This window comes from Diorhabda sublineata, chromosome 4 (assembly GCF_026230105.1).
Source record: "Diorhabda sublineata isolate icDioSubl1.1 chromosome 4, icDioSubl1.1, whole genome shotgun sequence".
In the NCBI taxonomy this organism is placed as follows: domain Eukaryota; kingdom Metazoa; phylum Arthropoda; class Insecta; order Coleoptera; family Chrysomelidae; genus Diorhabda; species Diorhabda sublineata.
This window is the reverse complement of record NC_079477.1, coordinates 28781240-28801153: the sequence shown is the minus strand read 5'-3', so window position 1 is coordinate 28801153 and position 19914 is coordinate 28781240. Positions and strand designations below refer to the sequence as shown.

At 31.7% G+C, this 19914-nt stretch overlaps 3 protein-coding genes and 3 non-coding genes across 7 annotated transcripts; 1 reads left to right on the top strand and 5 right to left on the bottom strand.

Moving 5' to 3' along the window:
* Window positions 1-3107: 3107 nt before the first annotated feature.
* LOC130442562 (mitochondrial fission process protein 1) lies at window positions 3108-7528 on the bottom strand. Its single transcript, XM_056776772.1, has 3 exons — window positions 7392-7528; window positions 7215-7342; window positions 3108-6879 (listed from the first exon to the last, which is right to left on the bottom strand). The coding sequence occupies exons 1-3, from the start codon at window positions 7456-7458 to the stop codon at window positions 6595-6597; spliced, it is 480 nt and encodes a 159-aa protein (XP_056632750.1). The 5' UTR covers window positions 7459-7528; the 3' UTR covers window positions 3108-6594.
* A 137-nt stretch (window positions 7529-7665) lies between these two features.
* On the top strand, window positions 7666-7737 carry Trnap-cgg (transfer RNA proline (anticodon CGG)). The gene has a single exon. It is a non-coding gene; the product is annotated as a tRNA-Pro (tRNA).
* Window positions 7738-8047: 310 nt separating this feature from the next.
* Window positions 8048-13513, bottom strand: LOC130442561 (probable 18S rRNA (guanine-N(7))-methyltransferase). Its single transcript, XM_056776771.1, has 7 exons — window positions 13190-13513; window positions 13094-13131; window positions 12861-13039; window positions 11870-11944; window positions 10578-10696; window positions 9709-9919; window positions 8048-8255 (listed from the first exon to the last, which is right to left on the bottom strand). Exons 1-7 carry the CDS (start codon window positions 13223-13225, stop codon window positions 8089-8091), a joined length of 825 nt encoding a protein of 274 aa, XP_056632749.1. The 5' UTR covers window positions 13226-13513; the 3' UTR covers window positions 8048-8088.
* On the bottom strand, window positions 8440-8523 carry Trnal-uaa (transfer RNA leucine (anticodon UAA)). Its single transcript has one exon. It is a non-coding gene; the product is annotated as a tRNA-Leu (tRNA).
* On the bottom strand, window positions 8692-8775 carry Trnal-uaa (transfer RNA leucine (anticodon UAA)). Its single transcript has one exon. It is a non-coding gene; the product is annotated as a tRNA-Leu (tRNA).
* Window positions 13514-15354: 1841 nt separating the features above from the next.
* LOC130443034 (cell division control protein 45 homolog) lies at window positions 15355-19904 on the bottom strand. 2 transcript variants are annotated; one of them, XM_056777480.1, is made up of 9 exons: window positions 19759-19904; window positions 19324-19683; window positions 18988-19161; window positions 18125-18480; window positions 17822-18026; window positions 17497-17691; window positions 17036-17235; window positions 16272-16348; window positions 15355-15555 (listed from the first exon to the last, which is right to left on the bottom strand). In XM_056777480.1, the coding sequence occupies exons 1-9, from the start codon at window positions 19891-19893 to the stop codon at window positions 15491-15493; spliced, it is 1767 nt and encodes a 588-aa protein (XP_056633458.1). In that variant the 5' UTR covers window positions 19894-19904; the 3' UTR covers window positions 15355-15490. The 2 variants fall into 2 exon arrangements, 1 of the variants encoding a protein (XP_056633458.1); XR_008909813.1 differs by having other exon boundaries at window positions 15467-15555; window positions 17036-17167; window positions 19759-19888.
* Window positions 19905-19914: the final 10 nt, after the last annotated feature.

The following is a 19914-nucleotide window of genomic DNA, read 5'->3' as shown; positions in this document are numbered from 1 at the left end:
TTCCCAAACTCCATCATTTCTACTGGTCTCTCTCATTCAAATAGAAGTGGTCGTTCTTTTTCTTCGAATAGAAACATATACGGAATCATTTCTAATACTATTTCTCTTTTAAAAAGCGGTGGTCTTTCTTTTTTCGTACAGAAACACGACCGTCACCATGAAGTGTTATGGGTAACATAGCTCAACCGCGTCTTTCAGACTTGGTTTCAACCCGGGCAGTCGCACCTGAGCTCTTACTCCATACACTATGGGAGACTGCGAGTGTTTTCTGTTTCTTCCCAAACTCCATCATTTCTAATGGTTTTTCTCATTCAAAGAGAAGTGGTCGTTATTTTTCTTCGAATAGAAACATATACGGAATCATTTCTAATACTATTTCTCTTTTAAAAAGCGGTGGTCTTTCTTTTTTCGTACAGAAACACGACCGTCACCATGAAGTGTTATGGGTAACATAGCTCAACCGCGTCTTTCAGACTTGGTTTCAACCCGGGCAGTCGCACCTGAGCTCTTACTCCATACACTATGGGAGACTGCGAGTGTTTTCTGTTTCTTCCCAAACTCCATCATTTCTAATGGTTTTTCTCATTCAAAGAGAAGTGGTCGTTATTTTTCTTCGAATAGAAACATATACGGAATCGTTTCTAATAGTATTTCTCTTTTAAAAAGCGGTGGTCTTTCTTTTTTCGTACAGAAACACGACCGTCACCATGAAGTGTTATGGGTAATATAGCTCAACCGCGTCTTTCAGACTTGGTTTCAACCCGGGCAGTCGCACCTGAGCTCTTACTCCATACACTATGGGAGACTGCGAGTGTTTTCTGTTTCTTCCCAAACTCCATCATTTCTACTGGTCTCTCTCATTCAAATAGAAGTGGTCGTTCTTTTTCTTCGAATAGAAACATATACGGAATCATTTCTAATACTATTTCTCTTTTAAAAAGCGGTGGTCTTTCTTTTTTCGTACAGAAACACGACCGTCACCATGAAGTGTTATGGGTAACATAGCTCAACCGCGTCTTTCAGACTTGGTTTCAACCCGGGCAGTCGCACCTGAGCTCTTACTCCATACACTATGGGAGACTGCGAGTGTTTTCTGTTTCTTCCCAAACTCCATCATTTCTAATGGTTTTTCTCATTCAAAGAGAAGTGGTCGTTATTTTTCTTCGAATAGAAACATATACGGAATCATTTCTAATACTATTTCTCTTTTAAAAAGCGGTGGTCTTTCTTTTTTCGTACAGAAACACGACCGTCACCATGAAGTGTTATGGGTAACATAGCTCAACCGCGTCTTTCAGACTTGGTTTCAACCCGGGCAGTCGCACCTGAGCTCTTACTCCATACACTATGGGAGACTGCGAGTGTTTTCTGTTTCTTCCCAAACTCCATCATTTCTAATGGTTTTTCTCATTCAAAGAGAAGTGGTCGTTATTTTTCTTCGAATAGAAACATATACGGAATCATTTCTAATACTATTTCTCTTTTAAAAAGCGGTGGTCTTTCTTTTTTCGTACAGAAACACGACCGTCACCATGAAGTGTTATGGGTAATATAGCTCAACCGCGTCTTTCAGACTTGGTTTCAACCCGGGCAGTCGCACCTGAGCTCTTACTCCATACACTATGGGAGACTGCGAGTGTTTTCTGTTTCTTCCCAAACTCCATCATTTCTAATGGTCTTTCTCATTCAAATAGAAGTGGTCGTTCTTTTTCTTCGAATAGAAACATATACGGAATCATTTCTAATAGTATTTCTCTTCCAAAAAGCGGTGGTCTTTCTTTTTTCGTACAGAAACACGACCGTCACCATGAAGTGTTATGGGTAATATAGCTCAACCGCGTCTTTCAGACTTGGTTTCAACCCGGGCAGTCGCACCTGAGCTCTTACTCCATACACTATGGGAGACTGCGAGTGTTTTCTGTTTCTTCCCAAACTCCATCATTTCTAATGGTCTTTCTCATTCAAATAGAAGTGGTCGTTCTTTTTCTTCGAATAGAAACATATACGGAATCATTTCTAATAGTATTTCTCTTCCAAAAAGCGGTGGTCTTTCTTTTTTCGTACAGAAACACGACCGTCACCATGAAGTGTTATGGGTAACATAGCTCAACCGCGTCTTTCAGACTTGGTTTCAACCCGGGCAGTCGCACCTGAGCTCTTACTCCATACACTATGGGAGACTGCGAGTGTTTTCTGTTTCTTCCCAAACTCCATCATTTCTAATGGTCTTTCTCATTCAAATAGAAGTGGTCGTTCTTTTTCTTCGAATAGAAACATATACGGAATCATTTCTAATAGTATTTCTCTTCCAAAAAGCGGTGGTCTTTCTTTTTTCGTACAGAAACACGACCGTCACCATGAAGTGTTATGGGTAATATAGCTCAACCGCGTCTTTCAAACTTGGTTTCAACCCGGGCAGTCGCACCTGAGCTCTTACTCCATACACTTTGGGAGACTGCGAGTGTTTTCTGTTTCTTTCGAAACTCCATCATTTCTACTGGTCTCTCTCATTCAAATAGAAGTGGTCGTTCTTTTTCTTCGAATAGAAACATATACGGAATCATTTCTAATACTATTTCTCTTTTAAAAAGCGGTGGTCTTTCTTTTTTCGTACAGAAACACGACCGTCACCATGAAGTGTTATGGGTAATATAGCTCAACCGCGTCTTTCAGACTTGGTTTCAACCCGGGCAGTCGCACCTGAGCTCTTACTCCATACACTATGGGAGACTGCGAGTGTTTTCTGTTTCTTTCCAAACTACATCATTTTTACTGGTCTTTCTCATTCAATCTCATTCTTGATTGTTTACAAAATTTTCCTTCATTTCTACTCGTATTCTATTCCCTACGTATTTCTAGATAAAAATAAAAATCAGTTTCGATGTCATGACAGTTAATTCATTATTTAGTAACGAACAGTGCTCCAGTAGAGCGTGGAATAGGCCTACAGGGGAAACCACGTTAAAAAAAACGCGCCGAGTATACTACCTCATTGGTGGTGCGGAAATGTATACATAAAAAACCTTTTCATCAACATTATATCATTCATAAACATTTTATAAGACTATCTTGAAGATTGAGGTTATGTGAATGAAAAAATATGCATATTTTGAAAAAAAGTTTATTCATAAAAAACATCTTCAATTATCAATAATCGATATTCAAATCGTCTTCACAATCAATATATGAATACATAATCTACTTTGTAATTTTCACATAGGAAATATCTGCAACCAAGTAACAACTAGAAAACGTACCATCCCATCCATATATCCTATATTTCGTTCAAATATTAACTAAAAGGAGGTTGCTTTTTGTTTCATTTTAAAGTCAGCTTAACCACCTTTATGTACCAGAAACTTGAACCTTTTTTGTAATAGTTCACGAGTAATATTGTGAAAACTGTTACCAAGTGTTAGATAAAATAAATCCTGATGGTGTACAGAAACTGTACAGGGAGAAATAGGAGTTGTAACCCAACGATTTTACTGTGGATATGCAAGGCAATTGTTAGACCAATAATGACATTGGCTTGCACATAGTACTGGAGAGTCTGGCAGAAATAACATCACTCAGAATGTTTAGATACAAAATCACCAAACAAAAACCGCCCATGAAAAACGAGAAATGAACAGAAATATCATCAAATGGTACATAGATTCTAATAAAGCAGCACACAGAGCTGGAATAGGGCTGTACGAGCCCAGAACTAAACACTCTGAAAGCCTGGGCGACACACCAAATATTTTTCAAGTAGAAATTTATGCAATATGTATCATAAAATCCAAACCAAATTGAGAACGGAGGGAACAAAATAGCTGACAGATCAGTTAAAGTAGAGGCAGACAAACTCTTCATTGGACTTGAACCCTTGCGTGGTATCAGCTACAAAATAATAGAGAAAACATTGGAAATAAAAGTAGATAAGAGTAAAACCAGCTACTGGGAAACCTCCAGAGGTTGAGATAGGCAAAGACACTTCTGGAAAGCTATAACAAGAGAAAATATACTAACAGTCTCGGGAGTCTTATTGGGGCACTGTCACTCCAATGGGCATTTTAAGACGCTAGACTTGGCAGGTAATACGATGTGCAGATACTGTTGCGTATAGAACGATACCTCATTCTCTTGAAATGTGAGAAGTGAACAGAAGATGAAGATCTGTCATCCCACATTCTGAACTTTCTAGGAGGAGTAGGATTAACAGATCAGCTGTAAATACTGGGTTCTTCATTATCGCAGCAAGAAAGGGGGCTCAATAGATCCTTTGAGAAGATTTGTGCATTTAATATCCAACAAAATTATAAAAAAAAATCATAAGATTATTATTCGCCTGAAGCACTCCAAAAAAAAAATAGAAACGCAGTTGAGACTAATGGTTAGTAGTGCTCCATGCACCCAACCTTTCAAACTTCTGTCAACATGTCTACTCCAAGTGTTTGATTCATTGAAATAATTGAAATAAACAAAAAATTATTTCTGGAAATCTTTAAAGAGTCCGAACTAATTTGGAATCAGTTCATTAAAAATATACATTCTAAACGGAAGAAATAAGATTTTCAGATATGGTATAAATTACTAATTCAAAGAAGAAAAACATTTGATCATTTTTCAAGTCTTTTGGCCAACATTCCACTACCTCAATGAACGAATATGTTTATCCACTTTTCTCAAAATTTTATTTGTTTATGAGGTCGAAGACGATTGATTTTTCTTTTAGCGACTAATTGCCATTTTTTTAATAGCTTATATTACTTATAATCTGTGTAATTACTAAATTATCACCATAGACAGATATCAATATCTTCGACATGTTTTTACATGCTTTATTATATATCTAACTATCTGATATGATAATCAAGGTATCAAAAAAGTATAAAATGCTTTACTGGTTTCATAACGGAAAATAGGGTGCAGGGTATCGTTAGTTGCATACCGACTAGGGTAAGAACGCACAGTAGTAAATTTTCAAGTAAAAAAATTTGTAGCTATTATAGATAGACGAGATGGATAATGCACTTGTTGGAAAAATACTGTTTACTGAAGCTGAAGCTGGTTTCACACAAGACAGTTTCATTAATTCCCATAATTTATATTTAGGTGAAGATGAAAATCCTCACAGTACAATTCAAACAAAGAATCAACATGGATCTTGTGTTAATATATGGACAGGAATAGTTGGTAATAATTTATTAATATATCCACATTTTCTTGATAATAACCTGAATGATCAGCTATATTTAGAATTTCTCCAAAATGATTTCCCACCCATGTTACGTGATATTCCTCAATCGCAGATACATGAGGCTTATGTATGTAAGAGCCCCTCCCCACTTCCTAAATGATATAAAAAATTCATTTTCATCTTTAGATTGTAAGGGTTATCCTTAAAAAGTTACGGATTGTAAACCATTGGATATGAGCCACCCCAGGCCATTAAAATTCATAATGTTCGATTGTATAATTTAAAAAATATACTCAAATATGAGATCTGATTTCGGAACTTTAAAAGCCCATTACTCAGAAATGAGGGATCGTATGAAAAATTTTTCTATCACAGAAATATTTTATTGCCATCTACTCACTCCCGCATTTTGTGCATCAAATCCAGTGAGAAGAGTGAAGACTCCGGAAGTGGCACTGGGAAGTGACTTCTTTGGTCCAGAAATAATTCTATAAGCTTCCACCTTAAGCTCTTCAATTTCTACTAGAATAGATAAGAATATTGAGAACCACGAAGAACGATATTTTATCATTGAAAATTGACATTGCCGCTGATGTCGAAAATAAAATTTCATTTTTAAAATCTGATATCAAGAATAAGATGACAATTTTTAACGAAACAATCAAATCGAATACAAAGAATGGATTAACAACGTTGAACGAGAAAATGAAATGGGATTTTTGAAAATAAGATGACTATGATGGGAAATCAGATCACAAGATACTCGAGTAGAAGACAAGAAGATGCGAACATATAATATCCTGCAAACTGCAAACACAACCCAAAACAAAAAAATATTGGCAATTTTATTCGAGTGAAGGCTCCAAAATTTAACGTAAAACAGTTGGAAGCAGCCGCTAGAGTTATTAGTTGGTCGATAAGGAGAAAACAGTGAATTTAAGTGCTGCCCAAATTGAAGACTTTGAACAACTGAAGAAAAGGTTGCGATATGGTCATAAACATCTATATAATATAGTAATACATAATTTTTTAGGTTTAATACATTAGGCAACCAACATTACAATTATAATACAGTTCTGTGTTGGCTGGATAACCCTGATCTGATTTATTCTATGAAAGATGAGTGACAATTGACAAGTGACATTCGAACCGGCTTTTGTTAATACTGATTAAACATTGTTAGTTACAAATACATACATAAAAAAAAACTATGTTCATAATTTGCTGATCCTTCGAACATTTATAAACTTCAAGGCGCTAACAATAATTTTAAATTATTCAAAATTCATCTAATTATTCATCCAATCCATATTAACAAATCAAAAATGCTCAAAGTAATGCTACTTTAAACGATGGTTCTATATTCTTCATACGGATTCATACCTAAATGAGCTTTCTCTAAAATTTGATTATTCGGGTTGATATTTTCTTAAACTCTTATCCATCACTACATCTACATAATAATCTATAGGTTTTATAATGAAAGGAATCGTTACGAGTCCGATTCCAGTAACCAACCATTTTCTATTAGCAATCGGTAGTTTGTGAATTTTGTGCAAACAAAAATTTGATACAGCACAAACTCTATTTATCGTTAAGCCTGGTACAACCACAGATGCCATCAATTGCCATATCAAGGTATCTGCTGTAGTATAAGTAACTTTTTTTATGTGATTTTTTTCATTCTTTGAAGTCTGAAAAAAATAAAAATTAGAAGGAATTATTCGTAAAAGGTACAAATATGTTCGATTTCAAGATGTGAAAAATAGAATATAGTTATAAATAAAGACAACTAGTAAAGATAACAGATAATAGAAAATTAAAAATGGTGATTAAAAATTATGAAGGAATTTAAATTACAAAATCAAAACTAATAATTTAAAAGTGTTATGCAATCAGTAAAACATAATGCTATTGATTTTTTCTTTACAATATATTGTATCAAAAGTTGCATAAGTTTTCAAATTAAATTAACAAATTTATTTTGAATCATGAGTAAATAATAAAATAGTAATGAAAAAATTCTCACTTTATAAGCAGCTATACTCTTGTCTGTTGTATCTGCTAAAACGTAAAGTGTAGCAACTCCATACGAAAAATTTACCCATTTGCTTCCAATTATTGATCTAAAAGCTTCACCAACCTCATTCGCGTAACCTTGAAGAGAAATTTTTCAATTTTGTTTTTACTAATTCTAAACACTTACCCAAGTATCTAATTGGAGTTTCTCTGTATAAATCTACAGCTCTAACATGTTCATTATTTACGTCCATATTTGGATTAGATTTTCAATTGATAACAGTAAGATAACCTCAAATAGTTTCATGTTGTAAAAGTGAAAAATGAAACTACTAGTTTTTGTATGTATGGATTTCGACAAAATACCTAGGAAAAGGATATAAAAAATATTTAGAGTGAAAAAATTTTACATAAATAATTCGATTCCTATTTGTGATAACGATTACACACAACTAACACAAGGCCTGTTGGTCTAGGGGTATGATTCTCGCTTCGGGTGCGAGAGGTCCCGGGTTCAAATCCCGGACAGGCCCAATTTTTTATTTGAATTACCATTCAATATTTTTTATTATGCAATTTTAATTGTTATGTCCAAACTGGAAATTTACAAAAAAGGTTACTACAGAAAAATTTGTAGATTTTCTAAAATTGTGCGATTGACATTTTTTGAGTAACTTATTTGATAGGAATTAGAATTGGCAAATCAGATAAGAACTTCCTAGTTACATCGCATAAACCTTGTACTGATGAAGTTCAGCGACCACAAAATCGGTCTAAAAGTTTCCATAATTAGAAGTAGGTGATTTCAAAATATTGGAAATATTCATATTCAAAAACGTTTACTTTGTAATAATTATTTTATTTTAATTTATTTATACAAAAATCTAAAATCTCCCGCTTCTTTTCCTGCCAGTATATTTAGAATCTGCACGTACTTCTTTGCCTTGTCGCCTCCTCCTTTCTTTCTTCTCTAAAATCCAGTTTCTTCCACTCTTTAAAGACTTTCCACGCTGTTGCTTCAACCTCTCCCTTTTAGATGTATAGGATACGCCTAAAATTAGTTTAACAAAAAATAGAATTTGTCTAATAAAAAAAACAAAAATAAATAATAGTTCAATGATTTCTGTTCTGACAACTTGCGCATAACGTATTTTAAATAAATGTTCGTATAAACCTCATTTTCAATTTTCATAAAATTTCCGAAATGAAAATTTTAATAATAAAAAAACTCTGTCTGTCAGGTGTGGGGTTCGAACCCACGCTCCCTCTCGGGAACCAGAGCTTAAATCTGGCGCCTTAGACCGCTCGGCCAACCTGACTATAAGTAAATATTGAGAAATTATATATATAAGTGACGGACAATGCTCATTTTAACAAAATATACTTTTCCTTGATTTTTTTAATTCACATATTATTTAAAACAAATAAATATTTATCAAATCGCTATAAAAATGAATAAATTTAAACACAAAAAGCAAAATTTTCTTTGTCAGGTGTGGGGTTCGAACCCACGCTCCCTCTCGGGAACCAGAGCTTAAATCTGGCGCCTTAGACCGCTCGGCCAACCTGACGTTAATTCCGGTTAGAGAAAAATCTAACCAAATTTACAGAGTACTTAACATTGCGTGATAATAAAATTTTGATAAAAAGAATGCTAAAATAAATATATATATATAAACAAAATGATATAAAAATTAAATCCATTAAAATATACCATAATAAAAGTTTAATGTTGATATCATGAAATTTAAAAAATTTATTGTAATGTAATGAAATGAAAACACTCGATTAAAAGATAGTGAAGTAAAAATTCTATAAGAAGGAAACATCAATTAAAACGGATTAAAAATTTATATAAACCTACTAAATTAAAATAAAAAATACTACTAGAGCACATTTAAATAAAAAACATCAATTAAAACATGATGAAATAAAAATTCTATCAGAACACAATGGACTGAATAACTTTTAGAACATAATGTAATTTAAAAGAATAGATTAGAACAAAATGAAATACAAATTTTATATTGGATTGAAACATTAGAACATAATGAAATAAAACATTTAATGAATCACAATGAAATTTAAAACAAAAACAATTGGGAGTATAAGGAAAAGAGAAAAATAGTATAGAATATAATGAAAAAAAAAATTCAATGGAATCATTAAGAAATTAAAAAAAAATTAGAACATAATGAAATTAAAAATGTAAGAAAAAATCTAAACTAAATAAATTGGATAAAAATAGTAAAAGAAACATTTTTCATTTTTGAGCAAAAATTCAATTTCCTCAAATATCAAAATCTCTCAATTTCTTTCTCTAAGATTATTTTCAAAATGAAATCAAAATTATATACTTCTAAGATTATTAAAACTAGCATTTATTGAATAAACATTATTATAAGCAAGGATTATGATAATTCCCACCAATAGTGAGTCATTACAGATAACTAAAAATAATCTGTTCATTATTTCTTAGATGAATGAATTTTTTTGTTGCTTACCTTGAGAATTTTCTTCACTATCGAGTCCTTTAGGAAGGGGTACGTTACCTCCAGTCATCAATACCAAAAAATATTTTTTTGCTTTTGTACTATTAGGATAATCAACTACTACACCTCCATAAAAACCAGCTTTCATTGCTTGCGAAGTTACAAGCTCCATTTGTTCAGCATTTTCTGGATAAAATTGAAAAACAGCTCTAGCAGACCGACTCTGGAAAAATAATAAACTAATTTTTAAACACAATCTTTAAATATTTTATTTATAATTTCATCAATTACATTCCAATACATAATGTGCACTGAAATTAATATATACTTTATACTTTACTGCAAATTAATTTTTATAGCAGCAATTATTTAAGCTGCATTGATTTCAATTAGAATGTCTCATATACTTATGTGTTTATACAAGAAACAATAAGCGAAAACTATTTTTACTGTTTTGAAAATGTGACCAAAGGTTTTATGCTTTATCATGACAATGCACTATAGCGAATTAAAAATCTTCCTGCTTGTCCAAGTCTACTTTACTTGACTGAGTTACCTTATTCCAGACATTTAGAATGCCAAGATAGAGTACACCAAAAAAAGAAGTTTTCTAGAAATGTTAGAAGTTATGGATTCAACATTAGCAAAAGTGAGTTGTTAGCCAAGTGCCAATTTTTTTAAGGAAATTAATTTTACTTCACTATATTTTTTGTCACACCTCCTAATCTATATCTAATAGTAAAAATATAAGCAATGTTGTGTTTTTTTTCTCACAATTTTAAAATATATATATATATATATATATATATATATATATATATATATATATATATATATATATATATATATATATATATATATATATATATTGTATTACTTACCAGACATGCATATAGTGTGCAGAAAAATTTATATAACCTTTGCACAGGTTTGTGATGTGATTTATCAGCATTACATAACCACTGAAGAGCTGATATACTAATAGCACCATCAAATGAGCCTAACAATATAACAAAAAATTTATATAATTATAAATAATTTATAATCAGAATCAAAAAGTTTTCTATAAGGTAATTGTCTGGTATAGAACTCAGTATCTCTAAGTTCATGGGTGGCATCATAAGGGCTATTCTAATGAAGGAACTTTTATATTTCATTTAAGATCTATAGGGATTCATCTTTCTCTTTGAGGTTCTAGTAATGGTTGTAATAGAGAATTCTCGTGTTCTTCAATTCATTCATGATATTTACTGCTATGCTTCTGAATTCCTTCTGTGATGTATGATATGCCAAGTACTTTGTGGAAGTAACATTTGATACATACCAAGTTGTATTCACCATGGCACAAAGTATCTTGGATTGCGACAATAGAAGGATAGAAATACTTGATTTACTGGCACAACCCCACAGTTGTATGCCATATGTCCATATAGAGTTTTATCACATATGAAAATCTTGTTATCTTCTTATTCTTTAACCAGCTCTACAGTCTTTTGAGGGCCTTCTCAACAATTGACTGCCAATCCTTTCTGTTCTGAGCATGGTGCCTCCAACATTGAATCCCTAGCTGCATCAGGTTCACTTTAACGCCAACCTCCAGAAATTCCATAAATGGCTCAGCACGGGTATCTATTAGAAGGCATCCTCCCCATGTGTCCCATCTACCTAAGACGCGCCCTTCTGATGAACACCACCAAAACTGACTCGTCATTCATCCTACACGCACTGCTCTCAAAAGCAGGCCAAAAATCTTTCGTTGAACCCAGCGGTTCAAAATCCGCTCACTTGTCATCGTCATAATCCTGAGTCATGGATTATGACCCGTCTGTGACTATGGGATGGATTATTTTCTTGTAAATGGTGAGCTTCGACTTTCATGAGAGCCATTGTTATCTATAATCAATTTAAATTTTCTTCAAATTGCTTTGAAGATAAATATCTTATAATCCCCTAATATCCATATAAAATTATGGATGACATTTTCTACTAATACAAAAATTGTTATAAATCACAATGAGATATACTACAATTGTTGTAAAAGTTATGTACAACAAATATTGAATATCAAAATATCTGGTAATAGTAATATAAATAACTAAAATTCAGAAATGTCATTTCAAGTTTGGTTTACTCAACCTAAATATATGTATTTTATATTATTTATTCATCATACCTGCTTTAAAAGGACAACCTTGCCCCATATCACTTAATATAACATCACCCTCAACTTCCCGTTCTATAGCTATATCTACAAAGAACAAATGTTTGTTAAACAAATAGATTTAGAACAAAGTTTAACAATCTAAAGAGCTAAATTCCAGGATTCTAGAGCAAAAAATATTTTTGGATTTTTTAGGTGTCTAAAAATCATTTGATATTTGCAGTTATCAGGAACCGCAACTAATAATATTGTGTTGTTATTTGTTATTTTTGGTCAGGAAAAATCGTAAAATTGATATTTTCAATAATTCTTTTCATTTTATTCATTTTTTTGACGCATTTAATATAAAAATGATACTCAAATTTGAAAATCAAAATTTCAAAACGTTTTTGGGCAATAAACAATGAAAAAACCATAAATTCCCCAGCTTGTCTTGAAAATTTGTATTTATATTTTTTTTAGAATGTTCTATTTTTTCCTGAAAGTAAATACAAAAATTAATAATTTGAAAAAGATAATTAAATATCATAATTTAAACAATTTTTTTCTTGTTAATAAAAGTAATAATGATTTTCTTTAGGTTCTTGAACCTAGGTCTCATTTATATTTCATATGCACCAGAAGAATGAGCAAAATGAGAAAACATTAAAAATATCAATTTTTCTTGACCAAATAGGGTTTGCCATATAAAAAACATGAACTTTCTAGTTTGTAATAATAGAGTCAAATTATATTTTCTCATCTAAGATAGCTTGCGATTTATCCATGCACATCCAAAAAGTGTTCAAAATTTTAGTTTATAAACTTAGGTGCTATTTTAATTTTGAATGTGCCGAAAAAATAGCAAAATGAGAAAAAATATTGAGAATATTCCTTTTTCGATTTTTCATCACCTAAAATAGGGTGGACCCCACTTCCAAACATTTACGAGGTAAAGACGATGCACTTGCAGATTTGTAGTAATAGAATCATGGGTATTCCACTTAAAATTATACTTTCTTACCTAACATAGCTTGAGATATATCCATGCCAACCCAAAAATGTCCTTGATCATCTAAAACACTACCACTAAGACCTGATCCACAACCAATATCTAATAGAAAACATGACTGGTCCTCAGGTAATAATAATAATTCTATTGCTCTTTCAGACATTTGTACTTGAATATCAATAATTCGAGAACTAAAAATGATGAATATTAATTATTTTTATTTTATAATCTGTTTTTTCACATACTTTTGCGTATATTTACGAGCTTCATCTTCATTGTAGAACTAAAAGAAAAGTAAAGAAACTATAGTAATTTTATTTTAGCTGAAAATAAATACTTACAATCTCAGGTGGAGCCAAATGTTCCGGTCTAGACATTGTTCATAAATCTTTGTACTAAAAAAAAAGAAAATCAAAATATTTATTAAATTTTGAACATAACCTCACTAATACAGCGTGTGAGAGAAATTGACAATTAACTCCTGACACTATTGTTTTAACATACACTTTTTGAAAATCTGCAAAATAATCTTTTTAATCGAAACTAACACTGAAAATAGAAATAATTATTGTGTCTACTTTATAAAAAACATTTCAAGAAAGAAAGTATTGTTTTTAAAACTATAAGTTTTGTCTCCGCCTTCCTAACAACAATAAAATTCTTTATGCAAATATTAAATTTCGCAAAGTAAATAATTTTATGTTGGTAGTGCACGGTAACTTATTATTCTCCGAAAGTAGAAATTATCTTGTTGTTGATTCACAGGTAATTGTGCAGTAACTTTTTTCATTTGTTTGGTTTAATATGGAGAATACCTCTATATAAATATTGTCCCTTTTGGACTCTGTGGATTCCTCTTGTGTGATGAATCCCTCCGCTTTGAGTTTTATTTGTTAACTCTCCAACTTGTCACAGCTTCTTTCTCCCCTTTCTCAAAGTTTACAAACATTACATGTCCTTGTTCCATACCGTGTTCATAAAACTTTTCTTTTGTTGTATCATAACATGCTGACTCTAGAGCCTGGCTGATAGCCTCAAAGTTCCGATTCAATGTATCCCGCTAGTCTATCTCTTATAAGAAAGCTCAGAATTTTATAAATTGTTTTTAGCAGTGTTATTATCTATGACTGTCACGGAGCTTGGGGTCTCCCTTTTTTAGGATTGGATTAGAGTCCCATATTCCATTCTGTGGGCTTATTATTCTTTTCCTATATTTCCTTAACATTGATATATTTTGTAATCAGACTTTCTTCTACATTCCTCATTAAATCATATGTAACGTCATCTGGTCCTGACACCTTTCTCTGTCTCTGCCGCCCAATTACTTCAAGATATTTTTCATATGATGGTGCCTCTTCCTTAGCATCTTCGTTTGTTCACTCGTTTCTTTGAAAGTTTAAAGGGATGAAGAACAACTTGGGGTATATTGATCTTGAACATCTCAATGTTTGGAGAAAACGTGCCTTTCTAGCTAATTCTACAGGCTCACACTTCTCCTAAGAAAGCAGTCCCAATAAGTTTACATTTGCAGACGAACTCTGTGTTCAATAGCCACATCTGCCTGTCGGTAAAACAGTCAGGTCTGCGACCTTTCTATTTCCTAAGCTGTCCAAGTTTCTGATCAACTTTGGATCGCCTATAAATCGAATTCTGTATTGAATTGAGCATTCTCAAGTTATGCTTTGGAGCTGAGTATCAAATGTACAAAAGATGGACGAATCTGGGCCTTGTAAAGGATCAGAAGGTGTTTTGGAATATATAGTTTTTGGTCTTGAAGAGGGCTACAAGTTGTTGAGAAGCTGCCTTAGCTAATTCGGCAGGATTTGTTGCTTCCAACCTCAACTTTTTACTTCTTAGACCTATACGTTTTCCTTAATAAATCGTCCTGATTTTAGGTCTTTTTTGATAGAAAATTAGTTTCAAGAAACAGGTACAGGTTGACCCCATGACTATAGTTCTATATATACATATATATATATATATATATATATATATATATATATATATATATATATATATATATATATATATATATAATATATATATAAGAATAATAAATATTAATCATAAATATTAATCAAGTTATATATTACCTTTTGATTAGAAGTTTTCTGATAATTCTCTTTCAGCATTTGTTTTTTAATTCAATTCAAATCCCATGAATGAACTAAGTTGGAGTTTTTGGAACCATTCGTGATATTCATATTAAACACGCTACCAATATACCAACACTCACAATTACAGTATTTGACGTGCGTTTCAATAACCAAGTTATGATCTTCAGAGACTGAAAGTTGTGTGTTCAGTACCCTTGCATGAAGTAAAGCACCATCCCTCCATCCAAAAATTTCAACTGCTTGTTTATAACAAATATAAGCAAGTTATTTTAAGAAGACTTCGCGACTGATTTACAATCCAATGTTTTCACCAGAAGTTTGAAATGGTTTAATACCTTCACTTTTGTATTATGTTTATGTTTAGTGGTGAGAGATTTAACTAACAAAAATCACTTTTATACTTATTTTATTAAGTCAATTCATGATTCTAATGTATAAAAATATTTACAAATTAAAATAAATAATATTTACATTTCTTGTCTTAATACAATTTGTACTTAATTTTAAATTATTAAAATAAAAACATCAGCTGAGGAGTGCTGTCAGTGCATCAAAGAATCTTGTCCTATCTTTTGTATGAATTTCAAAATCTGAAATAAAAAATATAAAAAGACATGAAAATGTTTTACTTAGGAAAGAGAGCGAGGCTTATTTTTTTACGAAATTTATGTAGAATAATTTTAGATAAAGATTTAGATTTTTGTTCAATAAAAAAATCATTAAACCATACTGGCTTTTGATTCAAAAGTTGTACAACTATCTCTTGTCGACTCCATGTCCATAGCCATGTATTGAAGTGCACATACATACAACTAAACAGTCTATGCCTTATTCAGATCAGTTATTTGTCGACGTTACTTTTAATAAGATGAACAATATTCATTGCCTTTTACTCTTTTCAACTTTGGAATGGAGGAGAGCAGAGCTCTTTGATTAATCATTTTGTACTTCTAATAAGGAATGCAGATCGAGATCTCATCAACAATTAACTGTCTGTATGCGCACCCCAAATAGTAGAATCGGGGGGAAATTGTTGACCCCATTGATTTCGACTGACTAGTTGGGTATATAGACTATTCTCGATATGTATTTAAAAAATATTTTTTTTATTGGTATTAGTATGCATATTTGGGATCCCATGGGACCCGAAATTCTGGCCATCTGCCCCCCATTTGATAAATATCATGGATCTATCACAAATGAGAACTTCTGTTCACCATTTAGCGTGCTATTAGCGAGTGTGTATTAAAAACTGTTGAAAATTTATTAAAAACAGGAGACATTCATAAAACTAACAAAAACTTACAAGATGTGTCAATAAAGTCACAGGATGAATCACAATTTATACGTTCAGCCGCTTGTTCGAAGGCTTTTCCAAAAAAACTGAAAACAAAAAAATTAATAAACAATAATTGACATTCTAGAAAAAAAAGTATTTGAAAGTTTAGACCACATGCCTTCAGTAATAAATAACTCTTCCTTCAATAACTCAATAACTTGATGGATATCTGAAATCTAGCTAGGATCCTGAAGCCGGGCTATTCTATTATACTAATAGATTATAAAGTGCGGTGGGCAATTCCCAGAAGAATGTCTATTTACATGATTTTTTTTATATGGAGGCAATTTATTTATATTGTTTTTTATAACTTATTTACAGTATGTTGAGGTGATAGAACCGAGGCCTTTTTATTTGTTTAAATTAATTAAATGAATATAAACGAGTCTCTAACAAAGATGGTAGACAGTAAATGATTGGATGCCATAGTGAACAGATAAGAATAGTAAAAAGTACAAGGTGAATTTAAATAAATTTTATAAGTTAGTGAATAGTTAAGTCTTAGTGGATCATTTAGTGTATCTAGTATAAGTGTAAAGTAATTTGGAAAAAGCATTACAATTTGAGAGGGAAAATTATGAAATGGAATGAAAACCAAGAGTTGAAAAAGATATATAATTACATGGAAACTGTTCTTTATCAGAAGTGGGAATAGAAGGTGTAATGGAATGTATTCTTCGATTTGTATATAAAATATGATTTAAATTCTATTGTGTAACATGCAAACTTACTTTTTCGGAGAATTTTCACAGAGTGGAGGTATTCCAAGTAATATGCAAGTTCCTGTTTCCAAATTTTTGGGCGCGGAAATTATAAGCGGTAGAGTAGCTGCCTTCCTGTTTCTGGACATAGCGACATATGCCCTAAGAAGAAAATGTGCTAACATCAGCAAAATATGTAGATGTGAAAACATATACCAGTTGGGGCATCCCTTCAAAAAAAGTAAGAATGTCTTACAATCTTTTAATACACAGTGTACATGTAAACATGCCAAGCCATAAGATACAGCGAGGAGCAATTAAAATTTTATATTTCCCATATTGGCAATGTACAGTCTTCAGTGATATGAACAATTTGTGTTCTGTTTAATTGAACTACCCTTATATTTTTATAATTTTCTATTACATAGCGATTATCAGCCAATATTGATAATTATTGTGAAGAAATTAGCAAAAAACATCACAAAATTTACCTCTTGTATAATAAAGTACACGAAAGGACCCGCGGTTATTATTTGTTTCATGTCTAAGGCACTTTGGACAGTCTTAAAAATAGTTTTTGAAATATCTTTAGCTCTGTCTATGGCGTCATTGAGAATTTCTCGTTTTGTTCTTGAAAGACAGTCTAAAGCTAAATTAAACAATTCACTTGGTTTTTTATCCATAGGCTGAAAATTAAAACTAAAAGTAAGTATATAATGTGTAGAATATCTGCTGAATATTTCAATACATAGAAAATATATGAACCTTTGATACTGTTACCATTGGTTTAGGAAGAAATCTACATTAAATACTTACTGATGATTCAAGTATTGCAAGTAAAGCGAACACAATATCTGAAGCACAATATTTATTCCTGTATCCATACTGAAGAACAAATGAGGCGTACACAATGTCTTGAAGGCCGTACTTTTCTGAGAGTTTTTCTAGTGAAGGTCGAAATTCTTTCCTAAGTTGTAAGTCCATACTATGAAACGATTGTTTACTTTGAATTAATGGAAATCTGAAATATATAGTCCATATTGATATTAAAGTAGAAAAATAATTTTAATAAATTAAAGACAGGCAATGTACAATCATTTTGATCACTAGACACCTTACCCCATATCTGCTAACAACTCGTGCAACTTTTTGTCTCCTTTCAATGACCAAAGCTTCATTTTGACAGCTGGGAACATGGAATATTTTAAACTACTCTCAACAGACCAATGCCTATACAGAGTAAGCCTTAAATCATTCTCAAAAGAAATTTTAAGTGATGTCATAACGTCAGTATCATTAGTCTTGTTTTGTAAACGAGTTGCATGGGCTTGCAAGGGACCTATTTCTAAAGTATAATGAGTGTTTTCTATTTTTCCTAAGAGCATTTGTTCTGTTAAAGCTACTATGGCCAGCCAGAGTAGATCTTTGTCGTCTTTATTGAGTTTCCAAGCCAACTCAAAAATTCTTATAGCACTCTAAAAACAAATCAAATACAATGGTATCAGTAATTTCAATTGTAGAGATTTGTAAAAAACGTCATAGATAATTGCGAAGTTTTTTTGCTAAAACAACTTAATAATTCTAATTCTAAAAATTAATAAAAAAATCTAATGAGGTGATCATTTTTTTTATGTGAAAACCAAGTACAAGAGGGTAAAGCCTATTACAGTCAAGTAGTTCAAGTAGGGCCTCCCTGTAGAGATGCCTCTAGATATCGATCTTGAACTTGTGAGGTTGTAGTGTTCGGGAAAGATGTATCTTGGTAGCTGATTCCACAGGCTTGCACTTGCTATTATTTTACTTCAAAGCAAGTCAAAATATAAATGGAATTATTTGAAAGATGTAGTCAAAAGAAGAGCTTAAAAAATGAATGTAGTAAAGAATGCAGTTTTATAGAGGGAAAATATGATTTCATATGGAAAAGTTCAAGAACAGATGAAACAATGTGTTTTTTATTATACAATATTTAAATTTAAACTTACTGCCCGAGCATGATATGTAAATTGACAATACTCAAACATTAGTTTATCACGATTGTCTTCCCACAGTCTTTTTTCTCTTCTTTTTATCAACTCTTCTTCATCTAACCTTCTTCTTTTTGCCGCCCTCGTTTCACCATCACTATCATCAATTTCTTCATCATCTTCATCGTCAGACTACAATATTACATTGAATGTAAATGTAAAATAATTTCTTCTTTAAGCAACTTAACTATATATATGAAAAATTTAATACTTTTATTCATATTAGACTAACAAACTTTTTTAATAAAGTCACTTATAAATAATAGTTCTGTGTTCATCTGAGGGTATACTTACCTCTTCTCTAAAGACGTCATGAAATTCTGGAACTGCAACATCCTCCTCTGGTGTTGAAAGTAACCTAACCTGACCATTACTGTAAATATTACATAAATCTGTAGGCCTATGACTATCCAAAATAAAAAATGTGATATCTTCCTCAGCTTCTAATTCTTCAACTATATCTATAGTACCTCCACAGTTTAATAAAACGAAATATTTAACGTCATTGCAGTTTTCCCTATAAGCCACTTTGAGATCTTCTTTTCCTTTTACTACAGCTAATGAATATAAAATATGCTTATACCTTAATAAAGATTGGAGTATTTTACATGCACATATACTATCGATATCGTAATGTACCATAAGAAAAATTCTCTGAAAATGAAAAATGTTTTTCAGTTTCAATGAAAATTAAATGATAATTAAATAACTTTTAGATGAAGAATATACCTTTCCTGATAAAAATTCATAAAAATCGTTTTTTATATCATCCACATACATTGTAAATATATACACAAATTCAGTTAAACTAACATTATAACCTCTTTTAAGTAACCGCCAAAACAGATGTCCAACTTCAAACATCTGTTCAAACTTCAGCTACCA